We start from the raw sequence: 13,964 nt of genomic DNA, 5'->3' as shown, positions 1-13,964 counted from the left end.
GCTTTTAGCTGTCCAGATGGTGGTGATGACCCCTTTGCTGAAACCTTAGAACTTTAAAAGGTGACACAGAATCATCCTGTTTGTAACTCTTGAGTTTCAGGAGCTGCAGTTTTGCAAAGGCAGAGATTTAGTCCATGTCTTAAGAATAAAGAATTAAAAATAGGAATAAAAATTTAGAAATAGGAGTAGGAGTAAAAAGTGTAGCACATCCTCTCTCTTTTTTTTTGCCATGCATGCTTTGAGCATGCTTAAAGAAAATTAACTACAGATAAATAAGCAGTTAGGACTAAATTTCAGATTTTTCCCATGCAGTGTTAAAGTTTAAGCTTTTAAAAGTTTATTTCAGTGTCCTTTGTTGAAGTGTCAGTTTACAAAAATTGCAGCTTTGGGTTTTTTTACCTTTCCTTCTCTTTCAGCAGTTTCTCCATTCCTCACCTTCTGTGTTAATGTATCAGCCACTTGTTTCCAGTGTGCTTCAGCTTCTGTGGAGAAAGTTAAAATATTAAAATCATAATACAGTGGTTTTGTGTGCTGCTGTGTGTACCAGAGTTTGATTGTGAGCTCACCTTTTGTTCTTTCTCCTGCAGAATGATGTCAGGATCAAGTTTGAACATAATGGGGAGAGACGGTAAGTTGGCCTTCACTGCTTTGATTCTTTGCTTAGGAGAGTAATTTAGTCATCAGTGATTTAGCTTAAATATTTTGTTGGCTTTACTTTCCTTTTTTCCTGGATGGAAATCACACAGTAAAGGCAATAGCAAACAGGTCACACACAGCTTGGTTATTTTTAGAGATCAGCGTGTCATGAAACACTGATTTGTTTCCGTAATATTTATTTGTAAGTGAACTGCAGCATTTTTGAAAGCTGTCCAGCCTGAATTCAGTTCAGCCTGAAAGTCTTATTTCAGATATCTTCCCATTTTGTTTCACGTAACTGAAACCAAATGAAGCTGATCAAATCAGTGTCATTCTTTTCTAGTTTCTCACTTCCTGATGCCCTGTCATTATCACTGCCCTGCTGTGATTGAGCAATACATACAACAAGGGAAGATTTTTATTCGTTGGTGTAAAAGCTTCTTTGCTATTTCCTCTGATATTTGGTTTTGAGAGACATTCTTTTACAAGAAGAAAACAGAAATTACTGAAATAGCAGTTTCAGTTTTTACAGCAATGTTTGCAATGGATAAAATTGCTGAAATACTTCAAAGGAGGTCCCCAAAAGCCTCTTATTTGCCATCAATTCGAGAGGAGCTCTTGAAACATTTAATGACTGTTGGCTGTGTGAACACTCAGGAAGGCTTCAGGCTTGTCTGTGGTCTCTGGGTCTGCTCTCACTGAAGGAAAAATGTGATATTGATACTGGGTTATATTGGACAATATTATGGAAGGATTATATCAGACATATTTTGATATTATTTGGGTTGTAAGCATGAATGTATGTGCCACCTTCACAGCCACCTTGTGGGAGTCCTTTGGTTTGTCCCAGAGCAGGCAGTACTTCCAACATGAAGTAGTTTATGATTTCATGATAAAATGCAAATTTAATGTCAGTGGTGCAGGAGCTGTCTGTAGTGATCCTCACAGCCTGTCCCAGCAGAGGGTATTGGCAGAGTTGTTGAAGCTCCTCCTTTGTCAGATTTTGGGATTTCTGTTAGGAAAGCAGAAGTGTTCTTTGTTGGCAAAGCAGGCTGTGGACAACAATTTCTACTCTTCCTCAAAACTTGAACTGTTTCTTTCACTGAAATCCTATGTGATGAATTCTATCAGTGACTTCTTGTGCTGTGGGAGAAATTTTGCAGGTAACCATCACTGGGATTTGCTTCCTTCTTTGTCAGCCAGGTCTGCTCAGTGTTCTCCTGTGTCAGGGGCTTTGTGGGGACACCAGCAGAGCCACAGTGGGACATGTCATAATTTCTTGTCACACACGGTCTTATCATCTTGCCTGTCTGCTGGGTGTATTGCAGGGGGCAGAAGGGTTTTATCCCGGGTTTGTTTTTGTCCTAAAATGAAAAGGTTGATTGTGTGTCAGTGTAATTATGCAGTTGTGCTCGCCTGAATTCCCTGCTCCCAGCACAGTGTGCAGTTCCAGACAGGGAGCTTGCACCAGAATGTCAGTGTGTGTGCTTGGTTTCACTGGAGCTGCCAGATCTAACCACAAATATTTAAGGTGGTCAGGCAGGAATGGGCTGCTTAAACTCTGCAGTCCAGGATTTTCTGTTAGAGGAGTACACAGAGTTTTTAAACTAATAAAATGTGTGGCACCTGAAAACAGCTCTGCTTTTGAAAGCATTGAGTGTAGAATGGGAGCCTTTATAAAGGACTGAGAGCCACATGGCATTTGTGTGGTGCCAGAGGACTGGGAATTCATCTATGGCTTTCTTAGGAATATGTAGAAAATGTTATTGTGGGCTGCTTTTTAACAGGGACAATTCTTTCCAAATAGCTGAACGTTGTAGGTCTGGTAGCAAGATAACCCTTCATGGGAAGGGGCTGAGGAAGCCAACTAACACAAGGATTATTTTAAACAAAAGCTGCATCTCAAGAAAGGATAGCCAGGGCTGATGAAGCTGTGGATGTGGATGGATGGTTGGGAAACGAAGCCTTCTCTCCAAAGCACAGGTTCATACAGTCAGAGAGTCCCAGGGGGGTTTGGGTTGGAAGGGAGCTCAGTGCCACCCTGCCAATGCAGGGACACCTTCCACTGTCCCAGGCTGCTCCCAGCCCCAGTGTCCAGCCTGGCCTTGGGCACTGCCAGGGATCCAGGGGCAGCCCCATGGTCCCTACAGAAAACCCTTCTCCCTCTCTTTCCCCACAAACTCGGATGAGATAATTCACTGAGTTGCCTCTATGAGCAAGAACAAGTCTTGAGTTTCCAAGTAACCTGGAAGTCCAGACAATCCCTTGATCATTTGTAGTGTGCTGATGCAGCAAATGAAACAGGAGAAAGATAGATATAAAAACCCTGAAAGTTCTTTGGTTGGAACCAATTTTTCTTCTAAATGTTAACTAGCAAAAATTGCGTTGGAAAGAACACTAATCTTCCAGTTGAGGACAAAAAGTATAGCCAGATATTATAATAGTTCAAGTGTGAAGAGTATCTTGGATTGTTTAGCCTGGAGAAGAGGAGGCTCAAGGGAGACCTTGTTGTATCCTGTTATTCTGCCTCATGACAAGTTTGTTAATTGGTGCTCACAATCCAGCTCTTTGTGGCAGTATCTCATCTGTGCCAGAGCAGGTGCTATTTTTTAAGCCAAGGTGCACAGGGCATTTGTATCCTGTTATATGAAAAACATTTATTCAAAAAAGGGTACTTTTCTGCCCAGGGACAAAAGTATTCCATTTGAAATCCCCAGCTGAACATTGCATTTTGACAAACTGTATGAAAATATGCCAGAGATCAATAATTCCTTATTGAAATAATGCATATAAATTTAAATTTGAAAGGTTCACTACTTGCTTGAGGATGAAAGGAGACCATTCAAATGTGTTTTTAATGGTTCAGCCATGTGATTTGATTGCACTTGCAAGTGTATCTCTGAACAAATGAGTGATTCTCTTTCCTCTCAGGATTATCCCGTTCGTCCGTCCCGTGCGCTATGAGGACGTGCAGCAGAAAGTGAAAACAGCCTTTGGACAGCCCCTGGACCTCCACTACATGAACAACGAGGTACTGAGCTGTCAGAGCTCTCTGCATGACACCTCCTTTCCCCATCACAAATTCTGTACCCAGAAGTTTAATTTTTGGGTCTTCCTTTGATGCAAACAGTTGTTGAATCCCTGATCCGAAGGCATATGTGCTGATCCTGGTAAAGCATCTCACTGGTGTGTGTGTTGTACAAACAGCACCATCTTGTTCCCTTGTTCTGGTGTTGCTCTCTCTCTGCCTGAAACCCAGTTTTCACTTGATCATTAGTTCTGGATTCATAAGTATTCTGAGACCATTTTCTCATCAGAGAGTCAGGGGCTGACAAGTCTTTGTTCTTTGCAAACAGCAATTCCAGGTAGCAGTTAATACTTTTGTGGGTGATGCTTCAGAGGAATTTGCATTAGGGTCAGCCATTTCTCTGACATGGGAGGAAAACCCCATTAAAAAGGACAGTAAGACAGTATTGGAATTAAAGTTTGTGGAATAAATGAGCAGTCAGAATCCTGTTTTATAGTCTGGTATATTTCTAATATTTGTTTTAATACCTATTGTAGAAGTAGACTTGGGGGTTTATTTTGTGTTTTCTAATGCTTTTTCCCTTGCTCTTTATTTTGCAGCTCTCTATTCCTTTGAAAAACCAAGATGACCTGGATAAAGCTGTAGATCTCTTAGACCGGAGCTCCAATGTGAAAAGCCTGAGGATACTGTTGCTGTCCCAGGACAGGAACCATGTAGGTAACCACTTCTGGGGCTGCAGCAAAATCAAGGGGTTTACCCTTAAGGCTCTAAAGCATGCTGGCAGCATTAACTGAATGTGACAGGGATTATAAAATCACTCTTCCCAGGCACAGATGCATGTGTTTATCCTCTTTGCATTGGCTCAGCTATAGGTGTCTTTTTGTGTTGGGTTTTTTCCCCTGACTTCAGCAGCTGATTGGGGGCTAAAACCTTGCAGCTTTATAAGCTGTCGTGTGAAGGCCATTTTATATCAAATACCCAGTGGGCATAGGCAGAAAACACTTGATGAGTTTGGTTTTCAGAGAAGTTTTATTAGCTTTAACTAATAGCACAGTGTTGAAAATGTGTGGAATTACTTTGCCTTTAGAGTACAGCTTGTCCTTGAAGAGCAGCCTTTAGCACTTTTTTCCCTAGGTGAGAAGGCTGGGGACAGCTTCCAGTGATTTTCCAGCTCTGCAGCCCTAATGCATTGAGTCCAGCCTGGCTGTGGAAACGGAGTTGCCTTTGCTAATAGTGGTGTATTCACACCTAAGATGATTTGAGTTGTCTCTTGGTTCACTCTCTACCACAGGTGGCTGTGGCAATGGGTGTCAATGTGGTTTATTTGTTCAGCAGACAGGGTCATAATATGATAAGTAAATCTTTAAATCAAGCTCCCAAAGATGCCTGTTTTGGACAATGAATAAACTGCAAGCTGGAGAAGGCAAGAAGAGTCAGAATTTTCCCTTACTTCTGATCTGTGGCTGGAAAACACAGACCAAACACTTAACCAATATCTCTATTATTCTATGATTTTTTTCTTCAGAATTAAGGTCATGCAGATTTTCAAACCAAGGACCTCAATAGCTTTGATATTTGATTTGCAAATTACCAGATTCTCCTGAAGAGTGTGACACAAAAAGCTGTTCTGTTGGTAGTAGCTTGTCAATCTGGAATGTTCATACCTATTCAAGTTCTGCAGGCTGGGAGCTCAGCTCTGGAAATAATCACACCTGTAATTCTTGGGACTGTCATGATAACTTAAATGTACTTCTCACTATTTTGTATTTTGATAATCCATGGCAATGGAAATCCAAAGAACTTCAGGAGTGTTAACAGCCCTTTCCCAAATGACAGGGGAGGTGTAGGAGGGGATGATGCTGTTCCTTGTCCTGTGCCCTTTCCCTGAGCAGTTATTGCTGCCTGTTCTGTACACAATACTTGGCAAGAAGGTCTCTGGTCTGACCTGGTGGAGTCAGACCGAAGTTCTGTGTTGTCAGGAAACATCCTGTTAAAGGTGGCCTCAACTTTTGGTGCAGCACAGTCAGATAATCCTCTTTGCCAGCCCTGTGTTCATGTCAGTGCCTTCAGGCTGCAGCCAGTGTCAGAGGATACCACCTAACTTGGCACGAGCAAGAAACACTTGGTAAATCTCACCCCACTCCAGCCAGCAGCCACTGCTGATGTCCTTTTATTAGCTGTTTTTTCCTCTTTTACTCAAAGCAGAAACAAACAGCAAAGCCTTCAGTAAGTGCCACTGTTTCCCTCCCTCTCCTCGAGCTTCCTGTGCTGCTCTGAGCTGCCTGACAGGAGAGCCCTCCATGGGATAAGCCCACAAGCCTGAAGCAGGTTCTTGGCTGCATGATCTGATCCCACTTGGGGAGTGGGAAACATTATTTTTCCTGAAGTACAGGATGCAGATTTTGTTTTGGTTGTGCTCTTTTCTTTTTCTGGGGATGGAAAGGTGACTTTGGCACAAATGTGTACAGAAAACAAATGAACTTTACAGAAGTAGCTGGGTCCCTTGGACCAGGAGCCTGTGTCTGTGAGCAGCATTCAGACTGATTTTCTTACGCCTCTTTGTGTGACTCATTTCTTTTCTCAGTCACTTCACCCCTGTTGCCAGTCTTTTCTTTATGTTTAGAGCTAGTGGGGAGAACTGGTGAAGTTGGAGCAGCTGTAATACCAAAGCCAGGCTGTCCATCAGCAGGGTGACCTCTGCACCCTTTATCCAGCTCCCATGAACCTGCCCATGGTGAATTTTATGTGATTTAAATCAGGGTCTCTCCTTACTCCTTTCAAGTGTATGTGCTCATTAAATGGGCAACCATTCAGTACTTTAATACTGAATTAAAGCATTTGAATTGTCAAACCTTGCTTGCCTATCATGTTCAAATACTTTTCAGAAGTCAGAATTTATTTCCTTGAGGTGTCTTTGGTTATGTTCTTCTCAAATAAGATAAGTTCTGTAACTCAAGAGGAAGGAATATTACACCTTGTAGAACTAGGTGTGTTGGGTCAAAATTGAAAGTATCTATAGGTATTGAGCTCCTGCTTTAACACAGGATCTCATTGGCTTGGGAGAGGTTTCACGTGTCTCATTCCTCTTCCTGCTTTGAATGAGATGAGGGCTCTGTGGAAAAATTGTCGTTAATTAGATAAAATATATGTAAGTTCAGGGAAGGATGAATAAATTCATCTTGGCATCTCCAGACTGTTGATGCTATTAAGCTCTCCAGAATTTAATTTTACTTATTCTGAATTATGAATTTACCTTTTAAAGACTGCGGGGAGTCAGGTTGCTTCTGAAGCAGTGCAAGATTCAGAATTTATCTCTGCTGGCCAAGGTGGCTGTTGGGAATTGTGGGTGCTTCTGTGTTCTGCTCTCAGGGGGTGACAGGAGCCCCTCGTGTTTCAAACCTTGCACTTGCATTTGTTCTACTTCTCTGACTCCTGTTTTACACCATAATTGTAAACCTGACTCTTCTGCTGCCTTTTTGTTTGTGTTTTCTGAATTAATAAGGTTCCAGGCCTTAGCACTGTTGCTCAGCACTTTCTTGGTACTAAGCATAATATTTTTTAAACTGTGGCCAGACTGCTTGAGCTCCTTCATCTCACCTTATTTTGTTTTACTCTTTTCATTTTACCCAACAGAGCAGTTCTTCACCCCATTCTGGACTGCCCAAGCAGGTCAGGATTAAAACTTCCCAATCTGTGGGGGATGTGAGCACGCCCTATCAGCAGCCAGAACCCAGAAGTAGGCATCTGTCTGTCAGTGAGTATTTTTACCACTTCTCCATGTTTTCGTTTGATGAAATATATCTTTTGGGCACTAGTGTTTCTGGTACAGCATTTAGGAGAGCCCTGAGAAATTGAAAGGTTATTCTGGGACAGGGCAGTTAATTTTCAAAAGCTCTTAATATGTTTGCAATAGAATGTTTCAAAGTTCCTTGCTAAGTTGTGGAACAGCTGAGGAGCTGCTAAAGGGGATGTCCTAAAGCCAGAGCCACTGTGGTTAGAAACTTGGAAAGCTGATGTGATTCTTTTAAGCTTTTTATTTAGATTGGCAATTTCAGTTCATGAAACCTAGATTTAATTTTTTTTTATGTTGGGCTTTGGAATCTGTCCTGACTCCTGCAATCAAGCATGTTACTAGGAATTATAATTGCATATCCAGCTAGTGTCCTACTGAGTTGCTTAAACTTTCACTCTTTGAATTATCAGGTGAGTAGAGCACAAGACAAAATCAGAGGTGCACAAAAGATAATTTTAAAAATCAGAGTAATATGTACCTTTGTCTCATTTCTTTGGGTCTGTGTTAGCTCAGTGAACTCCTGTTTAGGGAAAAGGTTCATGTAAGTCTTCTTTACTTTATGTGACTTCCATCTCTGGCAGATTTGTCTGATTTCTCCCAATTTCTATGTTACAACCTTCTGTGTAACCATGCAGCACAATCCAAATATGTTCTTGAACGATGCTCAAAGCTGTTAACCTTATATGAAAAATTAAAACATGTAAAACACCTTCAAGGATTTATAGGCCCAAAAGAACCCAAAAAAGTGTGTGGTTTAGGATTTGATTCTTTGATATGAAGCTCAGTGAGCAGTGAAAGTGCAGAAGGAAGGTGAGAGTGTGAAATGCTGCTCTGTGTAAACTATTTCCTTCAGAAATGAGAGAAGGTACACTTTGCTGGAACAGAAGCAGAGGATGGCTGTTACACCAGCTATTTTGGGGCTTGTCAGAGCTAATGCCTGAGGACAGGTATGTAAGTCACAAAGGGCACTACCAGGAGCTGGGCATGTCAAGAGTTGTTTTGTTTGGAAGTTCTTCACTGTGACAAAGGAGTGCTTCAGTTTCATAAACTATTTAAACTTGAGGCAGAATTACTACATGACTTTAGATCACTATTTGCAGTGCAAAGTATCAAATAATAAATCAGCTTAAACCACAAAAGTCTTCATACTGGGGAGTCCAAACCAGAGCTGGATCTACACTGTTCTGAGCAGAGGTACCTGGGAGAATGAGTTCAGAGGGAAGGACTTGTGAACTAGAGCAGTAGTTCTCAGTGTGGGACTTGTCTAACAAACCTGCTCGTGTCCTGTGGAGAGTTTGCTGATCCCCTTCTGGACAGTTTTCTTTTATGAAGCAGCAAAGAAACAACAAAGTACTGGAAGCTTGTGAAGTACGTGACTGAAATGGGGACAAAAATACTTTTCCCATTCTTCCTAGTTTGAAGTTAATATGTATAAAAAGAGTAACATTCCTTGGTCCTGAGAATGGTATCTATGCATGTCTGAACACCATGTTTCTTCTATAACAGACAAATTGAATGCCAAAATTATTTTATTTCAAATATATTTTATATATATATATATTTACTGACATTCTGAGGTATCTAGATAATGGTGCCAAAGCCAACAGACTGTAGCAAGTGTCTGTCATGGGTAAACTGTATAGTAATAAGGGGCCCCTTCTAGATCCCTTCTATTTCCTCTGATCCCAGCTTATGGATGCTTTCTGAATAGCTTGTCATTCATCAGTCAAGAAACCATTGGTTTTATTTTCTGAACATGTCAGAGTACCAGACTGTTACATTATGAAGAGGTCCAGAAGAATTGCAGTTCTTTCAGGGGTCTGCTGGTAATTTGGCAATAGCTCAGTCTTGCATCAATTTCTTCTTCCTTCTCTTCTCCTCTCTTCTTGGAAAAGGAATGTGTCCTGTTCCTGGTGTTTCAGGCATGGAGACTCTCCATTTCATACCATGTCATGCAATTCAAGTCCAAAGCAGTGTTCAGCTAGAGCTTTTTGCAAGCAGGAGAGGAACCCAAGTGGTTCCTGAGCTCCAAATGGCCTCGAGCCTCTTGTCACCAGTTCAGAGCTTTGGAAGTAAAGATAACTTTTATTTAAAAGGGGAGGAAAAAAAAAGTTGCTAAGCATTCTGGCAGGGCTTGTGTTTTTTCCACTCACTTCCTTTGATATACATGGATTTAGTGCCGACTTCCTTTTCCTGCCCAGGGATGGGGCCTTTCCACAACAGCAGCTGGGCCAGTGCCAGTGGGCCCTGGGCTCGCTCTGGCCGTGGCATCTGTCGGAAGGAGTGAAAGTGCTCCTGGAGCTGGGGCAGCCCAGGGGCTCTCCCACCCCTCCTAAGGCTCCAGAGGGCACACGAACCCTGGGAGCTGCTTGGGAAATCACCTGGTGACTCTGAGCAATAGATTGTGGACTTAACAATCTTGGCTTCGTGGTCCTGGAGGTCTTCTCCAACCTTAATGATCCTGTGATTTTATTAATCCCTTTTTTTTCATGTAGTTTACCCCGCTTGCACTCTAAGCCATGCAAGCATTGTTCATTTTCCTTCTGCAGCCCCTTGAAAGGTGTATGCTCTGCTTTTCAGCCCCCTGAAAGGTGCATGCTCCCTTGTCCCAGCTCTTTGCCTTCGCTCTTTATTACAACTTCTATCGAAAATATTTTCCTTGGGAGAATATTTGCTGATCTTTACCCATCTTTCCTAGCACCTGGGTACACACAGTTAATTAAAGACAGTGTTGTAAGGAGCACAGCTTGAGAGCTGATCTTCACCTGCTGCCTCTGACTTCATGTGTGACCTCGAGCAGATTGGCTGGACCACAGCAGATCTTGGAGCTCACAGTGGGAATTGGTGGCAGATGCAGGTGGATAGGTCACTGCTAAAAGTTTGGGGTTTTTTCTTCCTGTATCTAAAGTTTCATCTTCTTCGAGTTCTTCAAGAGAAAAATAAACCCTAAGAGTGAAGTTTCTCTCAATAGGTAGTACAAGAGAAACTCTTTAGGTAGTGCCACTAGCAGATGATTAAACTGGAATTATGCTCAGAAGGTTGAGCAGAAGAGGTTAGAAAGAGGTGACTGCTTTGTCAGGAGCTTCAGCAATAATCTTGTAGTATCTGAAACATCAGTACAGGTGCACATCAGACAGTTTGGTTCTCCTGGGCCCATGTGTGTCCAGGCTGCAGGGTTCACTCTGGCATTGCTGCGGTGCTAGCAGTTGGGTGCCGGAGCAGGTCTGGGGGGCGGTTGGGTGCAGCAGTGTCGGCCAGGAGCAGCGCCAGCGCCGTCCTTGTGCCGTCCTTGTCCTGTCCTGTCCTGTCCTGTCCTGTCCTGTCCTGTCCTTTCCTTGTCACAGGCTCGCAGAGCACGGGCCGCAGCTCCCCCCCGCCCGGCTACGTCCCCGAGCGGCAGCAGCGCATCGCGCGCCAGGGCTCCTACACCAGCATCCACAGCGAGGGCGAGTTCATCCCCGAGACCAGCGAGCAGTGCGTGAGTGCGGGCACCGAGCACGCCCGGGAGGGAGGGAGGGAGGGAGGGAGGGAGGGAGGGAGGGATTCTGCTGCCGGCTGGGCCCTCCCGTCCTTTCCCAAACACTCGTCGGCACCTCTAAGTGGTGAGGCACAGGTTGTCCAGAAAGTTGTGGCTGCCCCATCCCTGGAAGTGTCCAAGGGCAACCTTAGAGCAGCCTGATCTAGTGGAAGGTGTCCGTGCCCGTGGCGGGAAGTGGAATTGGATGACCCTTAAAGTCCTTTCCAACCCAAACCATTCCGGGATTCTAAAAGTGCTGCTTTGTGCATTTAAACAGCTTCAAATTGCAACTGTGTAAGTTCAAAGCCTTTTCAAAGCAGTTCCCTGTTCTGGGCATTGCCCCTCCATCTCTGACTGAGCAGTTTTGGTACTGTCACACATGTGACAAGGTTTCCTATTACCAGGTTTGTGTGACCCTTTTGCTTTTGAAACTCTGCTCTTCATTCAAAAGACTGGGAAGTGAGGCCAGAGGGCAACTTGCAGGTGGAGGCAGCAGCACCAGCAGAGACTGTTCTGGAGCCAGTTGGGATCGGAACACAGCACATGGCTGCTAAAGCTTGCATTTTTCACAGCAGAGTCCTTCAACAACTCAAGCAGTGCCTCAGATTTTGTATGAACCGGATTTCTGTGGGAGATAAAGGGAAAATATAAATAGTACAATTTAAGGTACATTTAAATAGGCTTAGACTCCCTTCTTCAGCTGGGCATCCTGCAGGCAAACAGTCATGGGCACTCTGCTCCTCTGGCACAGCCTCTCCTGGGCCCTGGACTGCACTGATGTTGCTGTGTGGTTTCTTCTGTGTTGCAGATGTTGGACCCTCTAAGCAGTGCTGAAAACTCGGTGTCAGGAAGCTGCCAGTCCTTGGACAGGTGAGCAGCCAGGTACAAATGTACAAACTGGTGAGAACATGTGTACTCAGATGGAAATGCCAGTTGTAATTGCATAAAACCCTGTTTTCTGTCTCATACATTTTCTTGGAGGGAAGCAAGAACTTCCTGCCTATATCCCACTGTATTTCTTAAAGAGCATTAAGTATGTCTTCAGGCTGTGTCATTTTCTGGCACAACCACAGACCGACAAACTGGTGCTTCAGTAGCTTTATGTTACAAATACACAGTTCTGAAGCAAGCAGCCTGTGTGGAGCTGCCCCTCTGAGAACATCTGGCTGCAGGGTATTTAAACCTCTTTTAGACAAGGCTCTACTTGTTCATTAAAAAAAACAGAACAACAAAAAAATACCCCAAACAACAGAAAAACTTATACTTGCCTTCTTTCTCAAATAGTCCTTCTTTTCGGAAGTCACGGATGTCAAGGGCACAAAGCTTTCCTGATAACAGACAGGACTTCTCAGGTATGTCTTTGGTACAAAGGTTGTTTGGTCCAGACGTTTTCTGCTCTTGGCTGGCCGCCCTCCCTGCTTGCTGGGATTGTATAAATAGAAGAACTGGGGATATGTTGATGGAAAAGCTATGAAGTTTTTTATTGCCTCTTCCTAAAGACCTGCTGTTTCAGGAAAATTCTGTCGTTAGAAGTTACATTTTTTGAAGGAGCCTCTGTCTTGTCTTTGCTTGGCGTGCCAGACCGTGAGAATCAGATCTACGACAAAGCAGGCAAGGGTGGGACCTACCCTCGGCGCTACAACGTGTCCATGCAGCACAAGGACTACAGCGACGGTGAGTTGGTCTCAGACCTCCCATTCCAGGCTGGAAAAAACAGGTGAGGCAATGGCAACCTCTGCACAAGTGTAACTCCTATTTGGAGAGCCTGGAAGTGCCCTGGTCCTTGCAGTTAGTGCTGCTGTGCATGGTGCCACATTTTCATGGAAACCAATGGTTGTTGTTTGTAATACTTTGTTTACTTTAGAATTCTTTGTTTACTTTGTCCTTTCTGGGGTTATCCAGGCTGAGTAGGGGGATTGTGGACATAGTTGTTGGACTATATAAGTAGTTTCCTACCACAGAGATTCATTATTCTTTGCTAATTTGCATTGCAGACTTGCTTCTGGATCTTGTAAATATAGCAGGGACTTGAAGAATTACATCTGTGCTCATCAGATGGCTTTATGCAAATTAATCTCTCAAAATTTCATGAGGTGCAAGTTGGCACAATCTTTGTTTATAGTTTTTATTTGCAAGTCCAGGCACGTTATCTAGAAAGCCATTTTGCATGTAGTTGTTAACGAAACTCGGAGCTTGCGCTCAGAGCCCGTAAAACAGATTTTTCCTTTGGAAGGTAAGTTTAGATCTTACAGCACTGAGGGCATTACAGAGTGTTCTCTGCCTTCTGCTTTGGGAATGATCCAGAGCTGTACTGAACTCAGACAGCACCAGCGCTGAGCTGTTACCTTCTTACATCTCGTCTGTTCGGCAGCAGAATCTGTTCGTGGGAACAGAGCAGAACATGGGATTTCTGTCCCTTCCCCTGCTGTTCAGCCCCCAGCCCTGACCTTCCACTCGAAGCATTTCTTTCAAACGTTCCTTTCCCCCCAGGCCGCAGGACGTTTCCCCGGATCCGACGGCACCAAGGGAATCTCTTCACCCTGGTGCCTTCGAGCCGCTCCCTGAGCACCAACGGCGAGAACGCGGGGCTGGCTCTGCAGTACCTGGATCCCCGGAGCCGCCTGCGCGGCGCCGACAGCGAGAACGCGCTGGGCGTGCAGGAGAGGAACATTGCCACCAAATGTAGGCACCTGGGGCTGGGAAATGCCACCTGGGCTGTGGGCAGGGAAGGCTCTGAGGGTGAGCCCCAGACCCAACGCACTGCCACAACCTGGCTTCAACAAGCCATTCATCCACATCGTTCCCTGGCTGTGCTTTGGGACTTGTTTGTCACACCCGCAGGGCTCTTTCTTCTCAGGTTTCTTCTGGGAGCTGGCCTTTCCTTTAGAAAGCATTGCAAATTCGGCTAAGAAGTAAAAAATACTTGCCTGATCTAGATGATCTACAGGGTTCTTAAAACAGGCAGACAAGGTTGTTTATTTTCTTGCTAC

The 13,964-nt window shown here is 44.0% G+C and overlaps 1 protein-coding gene across 1 annotated transcript in view; it reads left to right on the top strand.

Annotated features, from left to right (window-relative positions):
• The window catches only part of MAP3K3 (mitogen-activated protein kinase kinase kinase 3), a 33,745-nt gene that overhangs the window by 9,497 nt on the left and 10,284 nt on the right, over nucleotides 1-13,964 (top strand). The window contains exons 4-12 of the mRNA XM_062507956.1: nucleotides 588-628; nucleotides 3,568-3,667; nucleotides 4,264-4,377; nucleotides 7,298-7,418; nucleotides 10,802-10,935; nucleotides 11,783-11,844; nucleotides 12,259-12,326; nucleotides 12,556-12,648; nucleotides 13,465-13,656. Of these exons, the coding sequence (XP_062363940.1) occupies nucleotides 588-628; nucleotides 3,568-3,667; nucleotides 4,264-4,377; nucleotides 7,298-7,418; nucleotides 10,802-10,935; nucleotides 11,783-11,844; nucleotides 12,259-12,326; nucleotides 12,556-12,648; nucleotides 13,465-13,656 (925 nt within the window). The remainder of the gene's footprint in view (nucleotides 1-587; nucleotides 629-3,567; nucleotides 3,668-4,263; nucleotides 4,378-7,297; nucleotides 7,419-10,801; nucleotides 10,936-11,782; nucleotides 11,845-12,258; nucleotides 12,327-12,555; nucleotides 12,649-13,464; nucleotides 13,657-13,964) is intronic.

This window comes from Cinclus cinclus, chromosome 24 (assembly GCF_963662255.1).
Source record: "Cinclus cinclus chromosome 24, bCinCin1.1, whole genome shotgun sequence".
NCBI lineage: Eukaryota > Metazoa > Chordata > Aves > Passeriformes > Cinclidae > Cinclus > Cinclus cinclus.
This window is presented reverse-complemented; position numbering and strand designations above follow the sequence as displayed.